Source organism: Schistocerca gregaria, chromosome 7, assembly GCF_023897955.1.
Source record: "Schistocerca gregaria isolate iqSchGreg1 chromosome 7, iqSchGreg1.2, whole genome shotgun sequence".
Classification (NCBI taxonomy): domain Eukaryota; kingdom Metazoa; phylum Arthropoda; class Insecta; order Orthoptera; family Acrididae; genus Schistocerca; species Schistocerca gregaria.
In genome coordinates, this window is record NC_064926.1 from 194745977 (window position 1) to 194766964 (window position 20988).

Genomic DNA, 20988 nt, shown 5'->3' on the forward strand with positions numbered 1-20988 from the left:
AAATAATTAAAATATGAAATCCAAAATTTTACAGTACTATAAGAAAATTACATAAGGATATAAAACTAATGTAACATACTTTAAAAATTTGTGTAAATATTAATTTTATGTGCATAATTTGTAGGTATATTGTATTGTATATGATTTTGCTGACGAAATCCACAAAATGTAAATTGTTACATGGATTAATAAAGAAATCAATCAAAAAAAAAGCTTTTGAAAAATGGCCCATTCTTCTGAAATAACTTCAGCTGAATTAATATTCGCTTAACACATTGTCAGCATTTAATCATCAGATCAATACTGTCTTACAGTTTTGAATAGAACAGTATGAAACAGGAAAGATGAACTGGTACACTGAATGTAATGACTTTTATTTATTTATTTATTTTTTACATTGGTGACAGTGACATCGTTTCTTCTTTCCCAAAACAGGATCCAGAGAAAAATCTGCAATATAATGTCATTTATAGAATCAGTTTTTGCCATTGTAGGTGGTCTTCCTCTCTGCATAGCAACACCACATTTTGGTTCCAGAATTGTGGTGACAATTCTTTGAAAAAACACCATGTGGTCCAGTTTACCAGCTAAATATAAACAAATTTAGACACCCACCCCCCATGCAAAACCACACAAAACAACGAAAACAACCGACATCACAAAACTCTCCAGATACCACTAAACACAATATCATATGGAATCGGACACTTCCCTTGACCTATATAACTCAAAAACATCTCCCGATGCCAGTACCAACATACACAGCCACACATTTCATAAAACACTTCCCTAGACCCCAACACACAACGCATACACTGAAAACAAAACAATAAAAACTTACCACAAAAAGTTCCGGTGCCACACACTAGGTTGCCCACCACAATCACACACAGCCACAGCCACAGCCACAGCCACAGGCGTGCGCGCGCGCGCGCACACACACACACACACACACACAAACCAACGAAAAAATACTCAACCAAAAGAAAGACCCGACTCACCCACACCTCAACCCTCCCCCCTCCCAACCAACCCAACATCCCCCCTCACCCCAAAATAAAAAACCCACAAACAAAAACCAAATGCAACATAAAAAAATCTCAATCACACACCACAACTCAACAAAAACTTCAACAAAATAGATCCTCTACAACTAAAACACAAACCAACACCCCCCCCCCCCCTCACAAACACTCTAACACGAAATAAACCACCCACCCCATCCTGAGCCGCAGCCACCCACCCACCTACCCAGACCACTCTAACCAACCACTTTCGGCCTATACATTTTACTGATAGCCCTTAAGAAAACCCGAAAAAAAAAACACAATACCCCTCAGGGACACTCTTTAGCCAACAGTACTCATCTAAATGAGACTGAAGGTTGGAAGAGTGCCTCTTCGCCCTCCCAAACATTGACTTAACAGCCCACCACATCCCCTTTATTATATTTGTGCAACCCCCCGTCTCATAATTTTTGAACTCTAAGCTATGGTTAACTACTAAATGATGGAATCCCCTCTCACCCAACCCCCTATACGAAGAAAATGCATCTGAAACTACTGTGGACCCCGGTTCTACATACTCCTCTGTTAACCCCACTAATTCCGCCTTAGACCTCCCTTCCGCAGCCCTAAAGACACATTCAGAACACCTGCCCTCCGGAACAACAGCTCCCCACACCCAGATACCAACCACAGACTTACCCCTCCCACACTTCTTTTTCCCAAACTGTGACTCGTCCACCTCCACAACCACCCCATGCCCCTCCCCCCCCCCCCCCCAGCTTATCCCTGTACTTAATGAACTCGGAACACACTTCACGGCAAAAAGAAAACCAATCAAGCACACTCCTCTCACCTCACACCAGTATCATGCACGCAAAAACTGTGTGGGGATGTATAACAAAAGTAATAAGTCACCAGTACAATCCTGAGCATGCCCAACCTAGACTTCTCAAACCAGGTGCGCCGTATGGAATGCCAAATGTCATCTTTCCGACAGCGCCACATATAACCGTCCCTGGTCTGAGATGCCGGAACTTTAGCCAACTTCATTTCTTCGCCACAACCTCGGCAATTAAACCGAAAATCTGCAAAAACTTGATCAGTTCCAAAGGAGTGTTCCCCATCATATTCCTGAGACACGCACTGTTAATTTTGTCTGTCATATCCATTCCTGAACAAAAAACAACAACTGAATAATTTTTCTAAAATTTCCACACGACATACAGCAGATAACACTAAATTAACCTTCACACAAAACCACAAAATCGTTAACTCACTGAAACGAATTCCACTACAAAACAGCTGACACTCGAACAATTCTGGATAATGAGCAAGAGCAAACTGAGCCCATTATACCGCACAAATGAAAACCCTGAACATACCACCAGAGGGCACAACAAACCACAACACAACAACATCTACAAACACACCACACTCACATACCAAACTTCGCGCCGTCATGATGTCACACACCACAACACCCTTATGTCACGAGTCAAATCCGACACTTGGGATCGGGCACTTCTGTCGACCCCCATGTTGTTATCAACCCATAAAGCCATTAACATATTGGCTGAATTCTCAGATCTGAAGTCAGCTGTCCCTCTAGGTTTCTTTTCCAGTTCTTTTCCCTTCTGGGATTACAATCTTTACCAATTTGGTTGGTTCTTATTGTACCTTTGGTCTGGATATTTCTTAGATGCAAGTTACACAGAGGATGAAATGAAGTAAATATATTATCAAAATACAGTCTACACAGCAGCTCTTCCAGTTGGTCAACATATGTCATGGCTACTCCATAACCAAAATCATTGTGTGCATATTTTTCTGACAATGTACCAGCTATTTGGTATGGTTCCAGCCATATCAGATATCAATTACTTCACTCTACACACCAGAACTTAAAACCCATATCTTATAGGTTTGCCTTGAATAAACGGTTTTGCTCCTTGAACCCAGAATAAGGAACTCTGCTTTGGTCAACTAAATGGTTTTGCATATGAGGTGTATGTTCTCTGCATTTTTTTTTCCTTTATCAAGCATATAAGAGGCTGAACCTTAGAAAATATGTCAGTACCATCAAGTTGATCGTTGTAGCAAATGTAAGTACTTGACATAACGAACTTGAAGCGGTCCCTGGATATTGCATTACAAACTAAAATGTTGTGTACATCAATTGAAATCTTCCAATAGGTGTATTTCCTTGGCAAGATGACATAACCACTAAGAAGCAAACTAGCTAAAAGCACTTCATTTCCTTTTCAGAGCAATCTCCAAAACTGTTCTTCTTTGTAGCAAATTGGTTGGTGTATTTCACCATCATTCTTATAACATTCCTATCAAAAAGTATTTCAAAAAATTCTAATGGTACACTCAATGAATGTTTTACAGTACTCGTTTGTGGCCATTCTTTGGTTGTAGGTCAAAGTGGCTGTTCTACCCAGTTGTACTTATGAGATGGTTTAGTTGATTTTCTTCCCTTTGGTGCTGCAGATTTTTTCCGTGTGCATAGGATACTGCAGCAGTGGATGTGGAAGGTAGCAAAGTTAAACAATCAATACCCCCATCATTCGTCAAAATTGATGGATTCAGAGTTTTTATATTATTAGGCATGTCCTTATTGCAAATTGTGGCTGTAGCTTTCAACTGACTTGTTGCAACATTATTAATATTTGGTGCATCTTCATCATCAGAATCTTCATCTGTCAGTACTCGTGAGTGCTAAAAAAGCAACATCCAAACTGTTTCCAGGCAAGTTATCATCAGCACTCTTCACAATTTCATAAAGTTCATCCAATCATTCCAAGCAAAAAAAAAAAAAAAAAAAGAAAGAAAGAAAGAAAGGGTCTACGAAGTGTGAGTTTTTGCTTATATCAGCATTACCTTTAATAGTATTTAGGTCTTGCATTTGATTTTCATATAATGAAATAATAGCAATCCTATTGAAAAAGTGTGGCTTACAAACCAATTGTTCACAAGCAGGATTTTTTATATGGGTATATATGAAACAACAAAACATAAATTTGGGTTCTCGATTCTGATATAACAAACAACACAAATTCAAAAATTTGAATGATGATAAATATCCATAAGAGCATATTATCTTAATTTTAGTGACTTAAACCAGAGTATATACTTTTGTTCTTAAGTATTGTATAAGCACATGTAATTATGTTGGAGCAAAAGAGAAATGTCAGAAAACATTGTGTCTGATTTTTGTATGCATAAAGCTACTGCCCTTATAGAAGGATGCGCTTTAAATGGCAATCACTGAGGATATATTCACATTGTAAATATCCATTTATCATTTACTGTAGTAACATGACATTCTGAGAAAATATGTGTACAGTTATATCTCTAATACTGAAGAACACGGAGAATTTATACTTACCCATCAACTTGAACTTCAGGCAGATAATCCATTTTCAGCAAACCAAGATTTCTCACACACACAGAATAATTGTGATCAACAATGAAAGCTAAATATTGCTTTAACCAAAGGAAAGGGTCAGCTGTTTGAAGTGTATACTAATGCCATATGTTGCAAGGTAGGATAAACAAGTAAGATAAGTGGTTTTAAGCTCCTCTGTAAAAATGCTTCCTGAAGAAAACAGCCATATCTGGGTTAAGGCATATTAACACTGGACATGTGACAAAGAGCAGTGCAGAATGCTGAAGAGGAATGCAGAACGGCACAGAATGAAGCAGTGCCCATCAATAAAAATGGGAAATGAGGAACATCATCCAAACAGATCTCCACATGAGCAAACTATTTCCTCTGATGTACTGACATTGCACCAAAATTGTTCATTGTTTTGCAGAGCAGTGCGACTTGATGTCCACACTGGCCATGCTGAGCTGCAAGGAACATTATTTCTTTGTTTTCCATGGCACAGCCAGTGTGAATGCTGCTCTAGGCCTAAATACACCCATGATTTCCCCTAATGAGAGCATTTTGTTAATACTGCATCTTAATTTGTGCTATTACATACCTTTCCTGTATGAGTATCCCATGAAAACAAGTTTTGCTGACTTACTACCCTCTTTCAGTGCATTTAAATTCGATAATATGTCCTCAGTTTTTTTCTACATCATTTACTTGCAGTACATTTAGCTTAAACCATGTGCTGCGTATGTCTTTTAGTGTGGCTATATAAGGTTGTAGTTCCTCCATCCTGCTGTCATGTGCAGTTGGTATAGTGTCATCCATGTAGAACACTGATTTCCACAGTAATACTGTGGGCTGGTCATTCAAATATACAGTGTAAAATAAAAATGGCCCAAAATTGAGATCTGAGGCATTCCTTTTATGACTGGTAATCAATCTGATTTTTGATTGACTAGACATACAAGCTGCTTCCTGTTACTCAGCTGGGATTTTAGTAAGTTACAAGCATTCTCTCTTATTCCAGAGTGATCTACCTTTTTAGCTAGCATGTTATGGGAACTGGGTCAAAGGTTTTACTTGGATCAAGTACTGTTGTAGAACTCACTGACTTATTCTCAAAGCAGTTATACACTTTTGCTGTAATGTTTTCAACTGTTTTAACAGTAGAGAGGCCAGAGAGAAACTGTAATGTGCAAAAATGAGTAAACTGCGTTGAAAATGCTGGCTAAGCTGTTGTTGCATACAATACAAGATTACCTCAGACATTATTGAGACAAGCGGGGTGGATTGGTAATTATCTGGTGATGTGGTTTGCACTTTTTATAAACAGATTTATTACTTACTTCTTTGAGCAATCCTCATGAATGGTATGAGAATTCAGCTTTGCTTTCCTTTTCTTTGCATTTAACTTTTGTTGCTCCCAGACATTTTTCATCATTTGAAAGTGTTGTTTCTTTTCTTCCTGGGTCCATCCCACTCCAGCATTCATTCTAATTCCAATTTTTCAAATTGTTTGTCAATTTCAGTGAATTATGTGGGTTTGGTATTGTAACTGTTTAGTATGTTGAAGATATGGTTGGTTAGCCTGTTGTTATTCATATAGTGTGTGTGTCCATAAAACTGCAGTCTTCTTTTCCCTATTACATCAGTTAGGTTTTATATTTTCAAATAGAGCTCTCTGGTCTTAGTTTGTATTCACCATCACTGTATTTTCCTTGCAATTCTTCTTTCAACTTTTTCCAGATCTAATTATAGAGATTTTCAAACATTCTGGGCAGTCATCTCCATCTAACATCTTGTTTACATTATCTGTTGGTGGTATTAAAATTTCTTTTTTTTGTTTGTTTGATGATAAAGTCCAAGATTCCATAACAAACTCAAGTTCGCAGGTTGTGTGTTATCTATTGTTTCATTGACTTGTCAGCTAGTTTCATCAGTTGAGCAAAGACTACCTTTTGTATTATTGTTTGTAGTTTGCAGTAGAGCTATGTATTTGTTCACATATTCCTCTACCTTGATGCCTGAGAGGGGGTTGTTAAAATGTGTGTTTAATTTATCTGGTGGTGCAATTATACCATTGGCTTTCTCTTGATAATTTATCCCTGTTCTATTGACATCCCATGCTGCTTTGTGTCAGTTTTCTACATTAAGAATATGTTCATCATTTACTTAACATTTATCTAACTTGATTTCTTATTTATAATGCCTTTTTACTGTTGTGAACATTTCATTATAAGCTATACTGTTGTTTAACATATAACAGCACAGGAGCATCATGATTCTTATTGCTTAGTTGTGGTGCATACCAGTTGCTTATGCTTTTAGATTTAGTAGACGGTTTCTGCTTGCACTGAATCTTATAATATGTAAGACAGATTTCACTAAAGGTTTCCATTAGTGCTTTTTTAATGCAGTTGCTGACACATTTGCTTTCATATCCTGCACGATTGCTTTAGTCCAGTTTATAAAGTTTAATTTTCTTTTTAGCTGATGATGACAGTACCGTTGTGCCTTCATGGCCTGCTCGAGTGGAATTTTTAGCTGCTGATTTAATTTGTGATGATTAATGACTCAGCTTAGTCTTCCACTTTCAGCAGAACAGCTATTTAATTTATTATTTAGAGATAGTCTATGCCACACTCCTTAATGAGCTGAGATAGCTACATCAATAGTATTTGACTGCATTCTGTGTAATTGAAAGTTGCACATTACATTATCCATGCATGCTGTAAATATGGTGGGATAGTCATTTATACGGTAAAAATTGAATGAAGTTGATGTATTTAATAAATAGCTTATTGTCCCACTTTGATACCCAATGTCTATATTAATGTCACCAAACATTAACACTTTGCAGTTTTTGCTCCTATTTTACAGTTTTATTGGTTCTTGACGAGTTTCTACAAACAAGTTTTTATTGTAGTTTGGAAGATGATGTAGCGACAACAATTATTCGTAGTTTTGGGAACAACACTGCTACAAACTCAAAGTTTGCTTCTACACAAAGATCATTTAAAGTTATAACTTTGTAACTTAGTTTCAATTTTTTGTCAACAGAAAGAGCTACACCATCATGTTTTATATTTGTTCTGCAGTAATTAGTTTCCAGTTCATATCCATTTGGTGCACTCAACTGTAATCCTACAATTGATAGCCAGTATATATAGGAGCCCTGATGGGAACTTAAATGATTTCTGTCACCAACTAGAAGCAGCTTTAAATACTATAAAAAACTTCAACAAAACAGTGATCATATGTGGAGATTTTAATATAGATTTTCAAGAAATCTCAAAAGACGAGCAAAGCTTGATGACCCTACTGGAAACATATAACATAAAAATCGCCATTGACTCTCCTACAAAAGTTACGCCAAGAACTAGCTCCACAATTGATTAGATATTAATAAACACAAATGTAAATCACAATTTCTGTGCCCAGAATCTTAATACTGGCTTCAGTGATCACTATGCACAGTTTATTGCTTTGCACATCCCAAGTGAAACGACTGAGAAAGAGGAACTTATAAAAGAAGCAAGGAATTTCATAACAAACAAATAAACCTTTTTGTACTGAGACTAAGTGCAGAAACTTGGTATGAAGTGTATACTTGTGAAAATACTAACAAAAAGTTTGAAAAATTCATGGAAATTTCATGTCATACTTTGAAGCTGCATTTCCATTAAAAAAGCATAAATGTCAACCTAACTTCAAAAAGAACAAATGAATTACAACAGATATTAGAATATCTTGTGCAGACAAAAGAAGATTACACACTATAGCAAAGACACAGAACATGCCTCCTGAATTTCATTTGTACCTGAATAATTACAAGATGATCCTCAAAAATGATGTAAGAAAAGCTAAAACAATGGCAAATGACAAATACATTGAAAAATCAAAAAAACAAATCTAAAGATATATGGGAAGTTATAAAAAATCAAACAACAAGTGAAACTAAACAATATAAAAATATGAACTTATGTTATGAAGGTCAGATGATTTCTTGCCCAACAGAAATTGCAGGGACCTTCAACAAATATTTTGCAAACGTAAGTGAACAGTTGGTGAGTGGACTGGAAGAACACAATAGTGTGAGAAATGTGTCTACATCTTTGTTCCTTTCACCCACAAATTCTGAAGAAATTTTATCAGTTATAAAAACCTTGAAAACAGGGTACTCATGTGGAATTGATGGAATACCAGATGCAATTATTAAAAAATGTTGTCTTGCCCTAGCTGAACCCTTGACACATTTGTGCAACAGCTCCCTGGCATCAGGAACCTTCCCTTCATGTTTGAAAACAGCAAAGCTGAAACCACTGTTCTAAAAAGGAAATCCAGAATGTGTTTCAAATTGTAGACCAATAGCCCTACTGCCTGTATTTTCTAAAATTTTAGATAAAGTTTTTTTTTTTATATATATATATAAGAGACTGTCTGATTTCCTAAATAAAAATAAAATTCTTCACAGCATGGCTTCAGGAAAGGCTGTTCAACTGAAAGTGCAATATTTGAATTTCTTAATGAAATCTATGCTAAACTGGATTCAAGTGAGTTTGTGACAGGCATATGTCTTGATTTATCTAAAGCTTTTGACGTCATTGACCATAATGCCCTACTGCAGAAGCTTGACCAGTTAGAAATTAGAGGTATATCCAATGAGTGGCTCAAGACATACCTATGTGGTCGCAAACAGGTGGTTGAAGTGCAATATACTGACCATAACAAAATCAGCTACTTCTATTCAGGATATGAAAATGTGAAATATGGTGTCCCTCAAGGATCAGTATTAGGACCCATTCTGTTTCTCCTCTATGTCAATGATCTTATGTACAACAAGTATTGCCAAACTACCCTCCAATTTGCTTCCTTATTAGTGGTAAAACAGAAGAAAAACTAAAAGACTCCGCTGTACAAACAATGAACAGTGTAGAACAGTGGTTCAGCTACAACAAGCTAATTATAAACAAAGAAAAGATAGTAGCACTGAACTTCTATAATGTAAAAGGAAGACACCACCCAAACATAGAAATAGAACTTAGGGACAGACTTCTTGAAAATGTTAACAGCACTAAATTTCTGGGACTCTCGCTCCAGAACAACACAAAATGGGAGGTACATATTGAATATTTGCAAAGAAAACCAAGCAAAACCTGTTACATGATACGGATCTTAAAAACTTGTTGCAGCAAAGCCAGCCTGTTAAATGTATACTACTCCTATGTGCATTCTGTAATTAAATATGGCATAATCTTGTGGGGCAATACAACAACAAATATTAAACTTTTCAGGATGCAAAAGAGAATACTAAGAATTATTGAAAGGGTAAACAATACGAAATCGTGCAGACCCATATTCAAAAAACTGTCAGTTCTTCCTCTTCCTTGATTTTTATCTACGAAACATCAGTTTTCATCAAACAATATATTGATAGTCACGCAGATATCTTATTAAATAATGAAAATATACATGCACACAAAACAAGGCAAAATATGGCCTTCATGTGAAACAGGTGAGAACATCATTGTGCCAAAAAGGCAGTCTACATACTGGGATAAAGATTTTCAATAATCTACCTAAACATATTAAATCAATAGGTAAACTCTGAAGTTTTAAGGCTGAAGTAAAGGCATATTTAATTGATCATTGCTTTTACACTCTGACAGAATATATAAAAGCCAAACAACAAAAATAAAGATGCATTATTAATATTCTACTTTGTATGTTGCCTGTGATGTTTGTTGTATTTAAGAATCTGTGCTAAATTACCTGACTATCTAGTCCTTAGCATTGCAATACAAACTGTATTTTTATCTTGTAAATACCTAACCATGTCCAATATCCTTGTATATATTCCATACATATAGGATTTGAAGGACTAAATAAAGAAAATAAATAAAGAAATATTCATTAACCAGATTTTAAGAATTACAGAATGGACTTGAGTGTTTTAATTGATGCTGGCACACATGATTTTCTTCAGCACACTCCATTGTCTCAGATTTTCACTAGCTCAGTAATGAGCTGGCCCCTTCCCTAAGTTTTCATGACTGTCAAGGTCATTATAGGGCATGGTCTTAGGCATCTGCAAAGATTTGTCCAATGGGAAGGGTGGGAGTGGAGATTCTAAAATTGAAGTTTTTTTTATATATGAGTTGGTCAGATTCAAGACATGTCACACTAGAAGAATAATTGGATGAAAGAGAGGTTTAGTGGTACCATGGGAAATCACTTCCAGAAGTGTATGAAGTTCTGTAATTAATTAAATCTCTGTACTCCAGATTCAGGTAGAAGAGGGAGGGAGGGATGGGCAGTGTTTAGAAATGGTTACCTCCAATTACACACATTTATTTTTTACTTGTTTCTGTTTCATTTTCTTTCTTATCATTGCAGTTTTGTATTGTTGTTGTTGTTGTTGTCTTCAGTCCTGGGACTGGTTTGATGCAGCTCTCCATGCTACTCTGTCCTGTGCAAGCTTCTTCATCTCCCAGTACCTACTGCAACCTACATCCTTCTGAATCTGCTTAGTATATTCATCTCTTGGTCTCCCTCTACGATTTTTACCCTCCACGATGCCCTCCAATGCTAAATTTGTGATCCCTTGATGCCTCAGGACATGTCCTACTAACCGATCCCTTCTTCTAGTCAAGTTGTGCCACAAACTTCTCTTCTCCCCAATCCTATTCAATACCTCCTCAATAGTTACATGATCTATCCACCTTATCTTCAGCATTCTTCTGTAGCACCATATTTCGAAAGCTTCTATTCTCTTCTTGTCCAAACTATTTATCGTCCATGTTTCACTTCCATACATGCTTACACTCCATACAAATACTTTCGAAATGACTTCCTGATACATAAATCTATATTCGATGTTAACAAATTTCTCTTCTTCAGAAACGCTTTCCTTGCCATTGCCAGTCTACATTTTATATCCTCTCTACTTCGACCATCATCAGTTATTTTACTTCCTAAATAGCAAAACTCCTTTACTACTTTAAGTGTCTCATTTCCTAATCTAATTCCCTCAGCATCACCCGATTTAATTTGACTACATTCCATTATCCTCGTTTTGCTTTTGTTGATGTTCATCTTATATCCTCCTTTCAAGACACTGTCCATTCCGTTCAACTGCTCTTCCAGGTCCTTTGCTGTCTCTGACAGAATTACAATGTCATCGGCGAACCTCAAAGTTTTTACTTCTTCTCCATGAATTTTAATACCTACTCCGAATTTTTCTCTTGTTTCCTTTACTGCTTGCTCAATATTTAGATTGAATAACATCGGGGAGAGGCTACAACCCTGTCTCACTCCTTTCCCAATCACTGCTTCCCTTTCATGCCCCTCGACTCTTATGACTGCCATCTGGTTTCTGTACAAATTGTAAATAGCCTTTTGCTCCCTGTATTTTACCCCTCCCACCTTCAGAATTTGAAAGAGAGTATTCCAGTCAACATTGTCAAAAGCTTTCTCTAAGTCTACAAATGCTAGAAACTTAGGTTTGCCTTTTCTCAATCTTTCTTCTAAGATAAGTCATAAGGTCAGTACTGCCTCATGTGTTCCAACATTTCTACGGAATCCAAACTGATCCTCCTCGAGGTCTGCATCTACCAGTTTTTCCATTCGTCTGTAAAGAATTCACATTAGTATTTTGCAGCTGTGACTTATTAAACTGATAGTTCGGTAATTTTCACATCTGTCAGCACCTGCTTTCTTTGGGATTGGAATTATTATATTCTTCTTGAAGTCTGAGGGTATTTTGCATGTCTCATACATCTTGCTCACCAGCTGGTAGAGTTTTGTCATGACTGGCTCTCCCAAGGCCGTCAGTAGTTCTAGTGGAATGTTGTCTACTTCCGGGGCCTTGTTTCGATTTAGGTCTTTCAGTGCTCTGTCAAACTCTTCACGAAGTATCTTATCTCCCATTTCGTCTTCATTTACATCCTCTTCTATGTACATAATATTGTCCTCAAGTACATCGCCCTTGTATAAACTCTCTATATACTCCTTCCACCTTTCTGCCTTCCCTTCTTTGCTTAGAGCTGGGTTGCCATCTGAGCTCTTGATATTCATACAAGTGGTTCTCTTCTCTCCAAAGGTCTCTTTAATTTTCCTGTAAGCAGTATCTATCTTACCCCTAGTGAGATAAGCTTCTACATCCTTACATTTGTCCTCCAGCCATCCGTGCTTAGCCATTTTGCACTTCCTGTTGATCTCATTTTTGAGACGTTTGTATTCCTTTTTGCCTGCTTCATTTACTGCATTTTTATATTTTCTCCTTTCATCAATTAAATTCAATATTTCTTCTGTTACCCAAGGATTTCTAGCAGCCCTTGTCTTTTTACCTACTTTATCCTCTGCTGCCTTCACTACTTCATCCCTCAGAGCTACCCATTCTTCTTCTACTGTGTTTCTTTCCCCCATTCCTGTCAATTTTTCCCTTATGCTCTCCTTGAAACTCTGTACAACCTCTGGTTCTTTCATCTTATCCAGATCCCATGTCCTTAAATTCCCACGTTTTTGCAGTTTCTTCAGTTTTAATCTACAGGTCATAACCAATAGATTGTGGTCAGAGTCTACATCTGCCCCTGGGAATGTCTTACAATTTAAAACCTGGTTCCTAAATCTCTGTCTTACCATTATATAATCTATCTGATACCTTTTAGTATCTCCAGGGTACTTCCATGCATACAACCTTCTTTCATGATTCTTAAACCAAGTGTTAGCTATGATTAAGTTATGCTCTGTGCAAAATTCTACCAGATGGCTTCCTCTATCATTTCTTAGCCCCAATCCATATTCACCCACTATGTTTCCTTCTCTCCCTTTTCCTACTGATGAATTCCAGTCACCCATGACTATTAAATTTTCGTCTCCCTTCACTACCTAAATAATGTCTTTTATCTCATCATACATTTCATCGATTTCATCATCATCTGCAGAACTAGTTGGCATATAAACTTGTACTACAGTAGTAGGCATGGGCTTTGTGTCTATCTTGGCCACAATAATGCGTTCACTATGCTGTTTGTAGTAGCTTACCCGCACTCTGACATTCCACGCTCCGATCCGTAGAACGCCAGTTTTCTTTCTCCTGATAACGACATCCTCCTGAGTAGTCCCTGCCCGGAGTTCCGAATGGGGGACTATTTTACCTCCGGAATATTTTACCCAAGAGGACGCCATCATCATTTAATCATACAGTAAAGCTGCATGTCCTCGGAAAAAATTATGGCTGTAGTTTCCCCTTGCTTTCAGCCGTTTGCAGTACCAGCACAGCAAGGCCGTTTTGGTTAATGTTGCAAGGCCAGATCGGTCAATCATCCAGACTGTTGCCCCTGCAACTACTGAAAAGGCTGCTGCCCCTCTTCAGGAACCACATGTTTGTCTGGCCTCTCAACAGATACCCCTCCGTTGTGGTTGCACCTACGGCACGGCCATCTGTATCGCTGAGGCACGCAAGCCTCCCCACCAACGGCAAGGTCCATGGTTCATGGGGGGAGTTTTGTATTAGTATTCGTTATATACAGGGTGGTCCATTGATCGTGACCGGGCCAAATATCTCACAAAATAAGCATCAAACGAAAAAACTACAAAGAACAAAACTTGTCTAGCTTGAAGGAGGAAACCAGATGGCGCTATGGTTGGCCCGCTAGATGGTGCTACCATAGGTCAAACGGATATCAACTGTATTTTTTAAAATAGGATCCCACATTTTTTTATTACATATTAGAGTAGTACGTAATGAAATATGAATGTTTTAGATGGATCAGTTTTTTCGTTTTGTGAAAGATGGCGCTGTAATAGTCACAAACATATGACTCACAATTTTAGATGAATAGTTGGTAACAGGTAGGTTTTTTAAATTAAAATACAGAATGTAGGTATGTTTGAACATTTTGTTTTGGTTGTTCCAATGTGATATATATCCCTTTGTGAACTTACCATTTCTGAGAATGCTTGGTGTTACAGTGTGATTACCCGTAAATACACATTAATGCAATAAATGCTCAAAATGATGTCCGTCAACCTCGATGCATTTGGCAATACTTGTAACGACATTCCTCTGAGTAGTTTGCCTTCCGTAATGTTCACACATGCATTCAAAATGCACTGACGCATGTTGTCAGGCGTTGTCTGTGGATTACAATAGCAAATATCCTTCAACTTTCCCCCCAGAAAGAAATCTGGGAACGCTAGATCCCGGCCATGGTAAGGTGCTTTGACGACTAATTCACCTGTCATGAAATACGCTATTCAATACCGCTTCAACCCCACATGAGCTATGTGCCAGACATTCATCATGTTAGAAGTACATCGCCATTCTCTCATGCAGTAAAACATCTTGTAGTAACATCGGTAGAACATCACATAGGAAATCAGCATACATTGCACCATTTAGATTGCCATCGATAAAATGGGGGCCTGTCATCCTTCCTCCCATAATCCCGCACCATACATTAACCTGCCAATGTCACTGATGTTCCACTTGTCGCAGCCATCATGGATTTCCCATTGCCCGATAGTGCATATTATGCCAGTTTACGTTACCGCTGTTGGTGAATGATTCTTCATCGCTAAATAGAATATGTGCAAAAAATCTGTCATCGTTCTGTAATTTCTCTTGTGCCCAGTGGCAGAACTGTATAAAAGATTCAAAATTGTTGCCATGCAATTCCTGGTGCATAGAAATATGGTACAGGTGCAATCAATGTTGATGTAGCATTCTCAACACCGACATTTTTGAGATTCCCAATTTTCGCACAATTTGTCTGTTACTGATGTGTGGATTAGGCGCGACAGAAGCTAAAACACCTACTTGGGCATCATCATTTGTTACAGATCATGGTTGACGTTTCACATGTGGCTGAACACTTCCTGTTTCCTTAAATAACGTAACTATCTGGCAAACGGTCTGGACACTTAGATGATGTCGTCCAGGATACCGAGCAGCATACGTAGCACATGCCCATTGGGCATTTTGATCACAATAGCCCACATCAACACAATATCGACCTTTTCCGCAATTAGTAAATGGTCCATTTTAACACACCTAATGCATCACAAAGCGAATACCATCTGCACTGGTGGAATGTTATGTGATACCACATACTTATATGTTTGTGACTGTTGCAGTGCCATCTATCACAAAGTGCTAAAAGCAGTCCAACTAAAACATTCATGTTTATTTACATACTAAATGAATATGTAATAAAGAAATGGGGATTCATATTTTAAACAACGCAGTTGATATCTCTTTGACCTATGGCAGCTCCATCTAGTGGGCCTACCAGCTTGCCTCTCAGCTTGCTGTGAGCCCCTTCAAGCTAGATAAGTTTTGTTCTTTGTAGTTTTTTCGTTTGAAGCTTATTTCGTGAGATATTTGACCTGGTCACTATCAGTGGACCAACCTGTATAAGGGGCGTTCAAAAAGAAATGAGCCAGAGTCATAATTACAGAAACCAGTATCTGTATGTTAGAACTTTCGACCCTGGCTGTTGTGAGACTTGACCAACTGTGACACAAAATGATGAATGGCTCTCTCATAAAATTCCCAGGGCTGTGATGTTAACCAGTTCTGCACGTACAGCTACACATCGTCATCCGAGGAGCCTTTTTAAGGGGACAAAAAATGGTGTAATCACAGGAAGAGAGGTCTGGCTGTATGGAGGGTGGCCTAGAACATCCTGTTTGAATTTCTGCAGGAGTGCCACAACTGTGTTGGCTGTATGAGGCTTTGCTTTGTTGTAGAGCAGAATGACCCCACAGGTGAGATTCCCTGGTTGCCTTGATTTGATCACTTGGCAAAGGGTGGCCAGGTTTGCAAGTTACGCTGGGCATTCACTGTTGTCGCATGCTCCAAGAAGTGAATCAGAAGGGGGCCATCTTGATCAAAGAAGAACGTTAGCATAACCTTTCCTGCACTCATGTGGATGGCCTTGGCTTTCTTTGGTGATGGTGACCATGGATGCTTCCACTGGAGACTGTGTCATTTTGATTCCCATTCAAAGTGATGACACCATGACTCATATCCAGCCACCACTCATGCCAGGAATGCATTCTCTTCCTGAACAGAGTGCTGCAGATAAGCAAGACAGTGGGCCATTCAACATGCTTCCAGATGTGGTTGAAGACTGTGGGGCCCCCATTGGGCTCACACTTTGCGCATATGCAGTCATTCTTTCATGATGGTGAACACTTCCGCCACTCAATCCAACCACGACAGCTATGGCTTTCACTGTCACTCGGTGGTCCTGGGTAATGAGTGCATCCACCAGCTGGACAATGTCATCCGTAATGCAGTGTGGTGCTCCAGACCGTGGTAACAACGCCCATCCTTCCCTGAAGCACCTGTGCCATGCCTTGACCCTTGAAAGGGACATGCAGTGTTCACCGTGCACTTGTGACATTCATTGATGAATATCCGTTCCTCCTACTCCTTCCGCTGCCAGAAAACAAACAACACCTCTTTGCTCTTCTTTTGACATCTCCATGTCACTGTTTGCAATGGGACTGGGAGCATTTGACGATTGATGCATGCTGCTGCTAGCTCTATATAATCATGTGATGTGCATGTTTGCCCTCTAGTGACAGGCTGTGAACTTCCACATTCTGGTGGGAACCTCACCTCGTTATACATGCCACAATAATATCCTCCTGTCACCAGTTTGTGCATTCCAGACTCTGGCCCATTTCTTTTGTAACACCATTTATAAATTCCTAGTGATAAATTACACTAGTTTTCTTGCACACATTGATATAATTTATGTACGCATTACAATAAAGCATTTTCAGTTAGCAGTGAGATCAAAGTTTCTTGGGTGACATCCTTGTATAAACTATTCTTAGTTTACTTGATGCATAGATTTTGATGAAATAGTCTGTTTTCTTAATAAAGGACAACTAACTGTCATGATTGCTGCTGTTGGCATGACAGTAAGTTGTTCCTGGCGAAGATGATAGACTATTTCATGAAAAGGTTAAAACTGTACCCATATCTGACACACCAAGTAAGTCTATAATTTCTTATTCCATTAGGATTGTTTTACAGAATGTAGGCCATAGAAATGTTTTTCATTATAATTATTAGGAAATTCACCATGTACCATTAGTTAAATCAAAACATTTGTTGTAAGGTTAGCCATCAACATAACAAATAGACGACTGTGGATTTGATTTAGAATGCCAAATTAAATTGACTGGTACTTATATGTTTGTTATGTGAAATGAAACATTTCTGGTTCAAATTAAGAGGATCTTAAAGTTCTAACTTTGTCACATCTTAAATAAGTGAATTTTAAAGAAATATGAAAGGACTGTCAATTTCAATATTGATTCTAACCAGGAAAACTTTAAATGATGTCCTAAATTTTCTTAAAATATCTCACTACAACAGAAGAAAATAGCAACAGCAGTAGATGATTCTCTGTATCAGTTCCATCAACTGCAAACAAAAATAATCACTAATATGCATTCATATTTTTCAGGTGCTGTGGAGAGAGATTGATAGGCATTCACGTACAATCTTTCCAGCATTCTTCCTGCTCTTTGTTGTTTTCTACTGGCCCATATTGCTGCTGAAGAAGTCTTAACACTCAGTGATGACAAGATTCTTTCACTATTTCAGAGTTTATTGAAAAAGTCAAATGGAGAAAAGGCTTGTAGCCCTTTCTGCACAGACATGAATGTCTAAAGAGCACACTGCAATGTGTCACTGGCTGTGATACTGAAAGATGTTTTATCAGAGTGATAAGCCAGATTATGAGGATTAAAATAATGTGATTAGTAGTGAATATTGTGCCTTTAATCACTGTAAATAATTATAGCTCTAAATTACTGATCTTTCAAGCCTATGTTCAAATTATGGTTGTTCTACAGTGGTGTGAATAAAGAAATCTCTTTAGTTACTGTTCAGTTAATGTTTGAGATGAGAATATAGCTAAAAAGTGTTGCACTCTATATAAAATCAAAGTGTTCCTGTGATATGCATTTGTAAAGATTGTGAGTGAGATTTGTCTTGCAGTCTCTTCTAGTATATAGGGAAGAAGCAAAAGACTATGAAAACATGTAATATGATAGCATAAAACATGTAATATGATAGCATCATTACAATGACCACCACTTTGGAACTCAAATTTTCTGAGAGCTGGTGGCATGTTCCTTGGAATTTTATTTATTATCATAATTTCTGCGTCTGTTTAAACAACATCTGGATGAATGACCTACAAAACTAGATTTGTTTAAAAGATTGTATGACTGATTTTACAAGGAAAATGTTAGATTTTCTAGCAACATATGTCCTCCCTCTTCAGAAAACAGTCCTTAAACAGATCTTCAAGATCAGCCAGAGTTAGATTATGCTTTCAATTGTGTTAAACTCTTGTTTTTTGAGTGTTTCATCAAGTGTAAGGAACAATAAAAAATAATGCATTGTCAGGATTACGAGGCAGGTGGAGATGAACTAATATTGCAGTTTCTGCTCAAAGTTCTTACATTCTGTTGTTGGGAGAGGTGAACTGTTGGTATGCAGAATCAATAAGTCCAATATAACATAGAATGCCTTTCTTAATGCCTTTAGAAATTTCACCCCTTGATTTGTCATGTCAGAAATTTGCAGTGCATATTACTCTAATTTGTGAGTGCTCAGAAAAAGAAGAAAATTATGTTGCGCAAAACATAGACATTCACTCAAACTTTCCTTGTAGTTCTATTCATGTTTTGATTAACAAATATCACCATATTAGTGGAAACCAGTTTTCTTCTCTAGTTATCACTTTACACAGAAATGTTTCATCTTCACTTTCCCGTTTAAGGATATTCTGTTGAAAGTGTTTACTCATTCTTCTGGTTACTGACCACATCTGCTGGATTACATATGTCGCAGTGAAAAACATGTGCATCTCTGTTAGATTAGGTGGTTCCAATGTTACCCCATAGGACACAGGCACCCAGGTGTCCCACAGCTTGCTGCGAGCACACGTAGCCCAGGTTACCTACTACATGTCCCATTTGTGCACACATTCAGTACATGCATGGCTACCAGTGTCTCTATGCATTCTGCCAGTGAATTAGTATTGTTTAGGCTACAGCCTGGCTGCTGGACAACCAGAGCATCAGGTGTTTGCAGGCTCTTGCCCACCTATACCTGTGTGCACCCAGCTGCCTGCCAGCTGGCATTTGAGCTAGAACAGCCTGTGTTAGACCATTATGACAAACTTCTTGAATATAGTATTTTGCTTTCTGCATCTAGCAATCTTGCAGATCTTAAATTGATCTTCAGGCTTTAGTATAGTAACTCGATACTGGTGATATCAAAAAGTTACATTATGTATAACGTATGTGGAATGGAGAAATTGATATCAAGGAAGTAGGGAAGGGAGTTATACAGCACCTCCTAATGTATCTCATGCCATTAACTAAAAGGTCCCAGATCTTGTATTTGAAATCACAATTCTCAAGTAGTTGTCATAACCCCTTTACCTGAGAGACATAATCTTTCGCTCCCAATTTTTAGTTTTTTTACTTCTTCACTTTTGTGTATCTGCTTCTTTCTCATGTTTTCAATTCTCAAATTAGCAGTCTAGGCAGTCTCTAGCACTGAATGGACATTTGTATTTTGAATGGTTCTGTTAACAGTCTAACTCATACAGTCAATTTGACTGTATTCTGACAATATTATGAAAAGGATAGTTGCTACTCACCATATAGCGGAGATGATGAGTAGCAGATAGGTACAACAAAAAGACTGTTACAAAATAAGCTTTCAGCCAACAATGCTTTTGTCAAAAATAGACGACAGACACACACATACACTCATGCAAGCGCAACTCACACACACACACATCACCACAGTCTGTGGAAGCTGAAACCACACTGACTTCAGCTGTGACAGACTGTGGTTATGTATGTGTGAGTTGCGCGCACTACTTTTGACAAAGGCCTTGTTGGCCGAAAGCTTATTTTGTGACTGTCTTTTTGTTGTGCCTATCTGCGACTCAGCATCTCTGCTATATCATGAGTAGCAACTATCCTTTTCATAATATTGTTACTTTCCATCCTGTATTTTCCATTGTTATCTATATTATGACCATTTCTTGTTGATGTGTCACCCTATGAAAACTTAATTTTCTTAATTTTGTATACTACTGTTAATAACAGTATGCAACATTATACAATTTTATTTTGATTAGCCATCTGTGTGTAATATCATTCTTTGATGATGTAAATAAAATAGAAAGAAACTTCCACATGGGAAAAATATATTAAAAACGAGATTCCAAGACTTACCAAGCGGGAAAACGCCGGCAGACAGGCACAAGAACAAAACACACAAACACACACACAGAATTACTAGCTTTCGCAACCGATGGTTGCTTCTTCAGGAAGGAGAGGGAAAGACGAAAGGATGTGGGTTTTAAGGGAGAGGATAGGGAGTCATTCCAATCCCGGGAGCGGAAAGACTTCCCTTAGGGGGAAAAAAAGGACAGGTGTACACTAGCGCACACACACACACGCACACATATCCATCCACACATACACAGACACAAGCAGACATATTTAGGCAAAGAGTAAGGGCAGAGATCTCAGTCGAGG

At 38.0% G+C, this 20988-nt stretch overlaps 1 protein-coding gene across 7 annotated transcripts in view; it reads left to right on the forward strand.

Annotated features, from left to right (window-relative positions):
* Nucleotides 1-20988, forward strand: part of LOC126282049 (glycine receptor subunit alpha-3) — a 692635-nt gene that overhangs the window by 617259 nt on the left and 54388 nt on the right. For 5 of the 7 annotated variants that reach the window (XM_049981474.1, XM_049981476.1, XM_049981477.1 and 2 more), the window contains one exon: nucleotides 17883-18036. The exons of the other annotated variants lie outside the window; for them this stretch is intronic. In XM_049981474.1, coding sequence (XP_049837431.1) covers nucleotides 17883-17987 — 105 coding nt within the window. In that variant the 3' untranslated portion in view covers nucleotides 17988-18036. Of the gene's footprint in view, nucleotides 1-17882; nucleotides 18037-20988 lie in introns of those variants that run through there. 7 annotated transcript variants of the gene reach the window in all.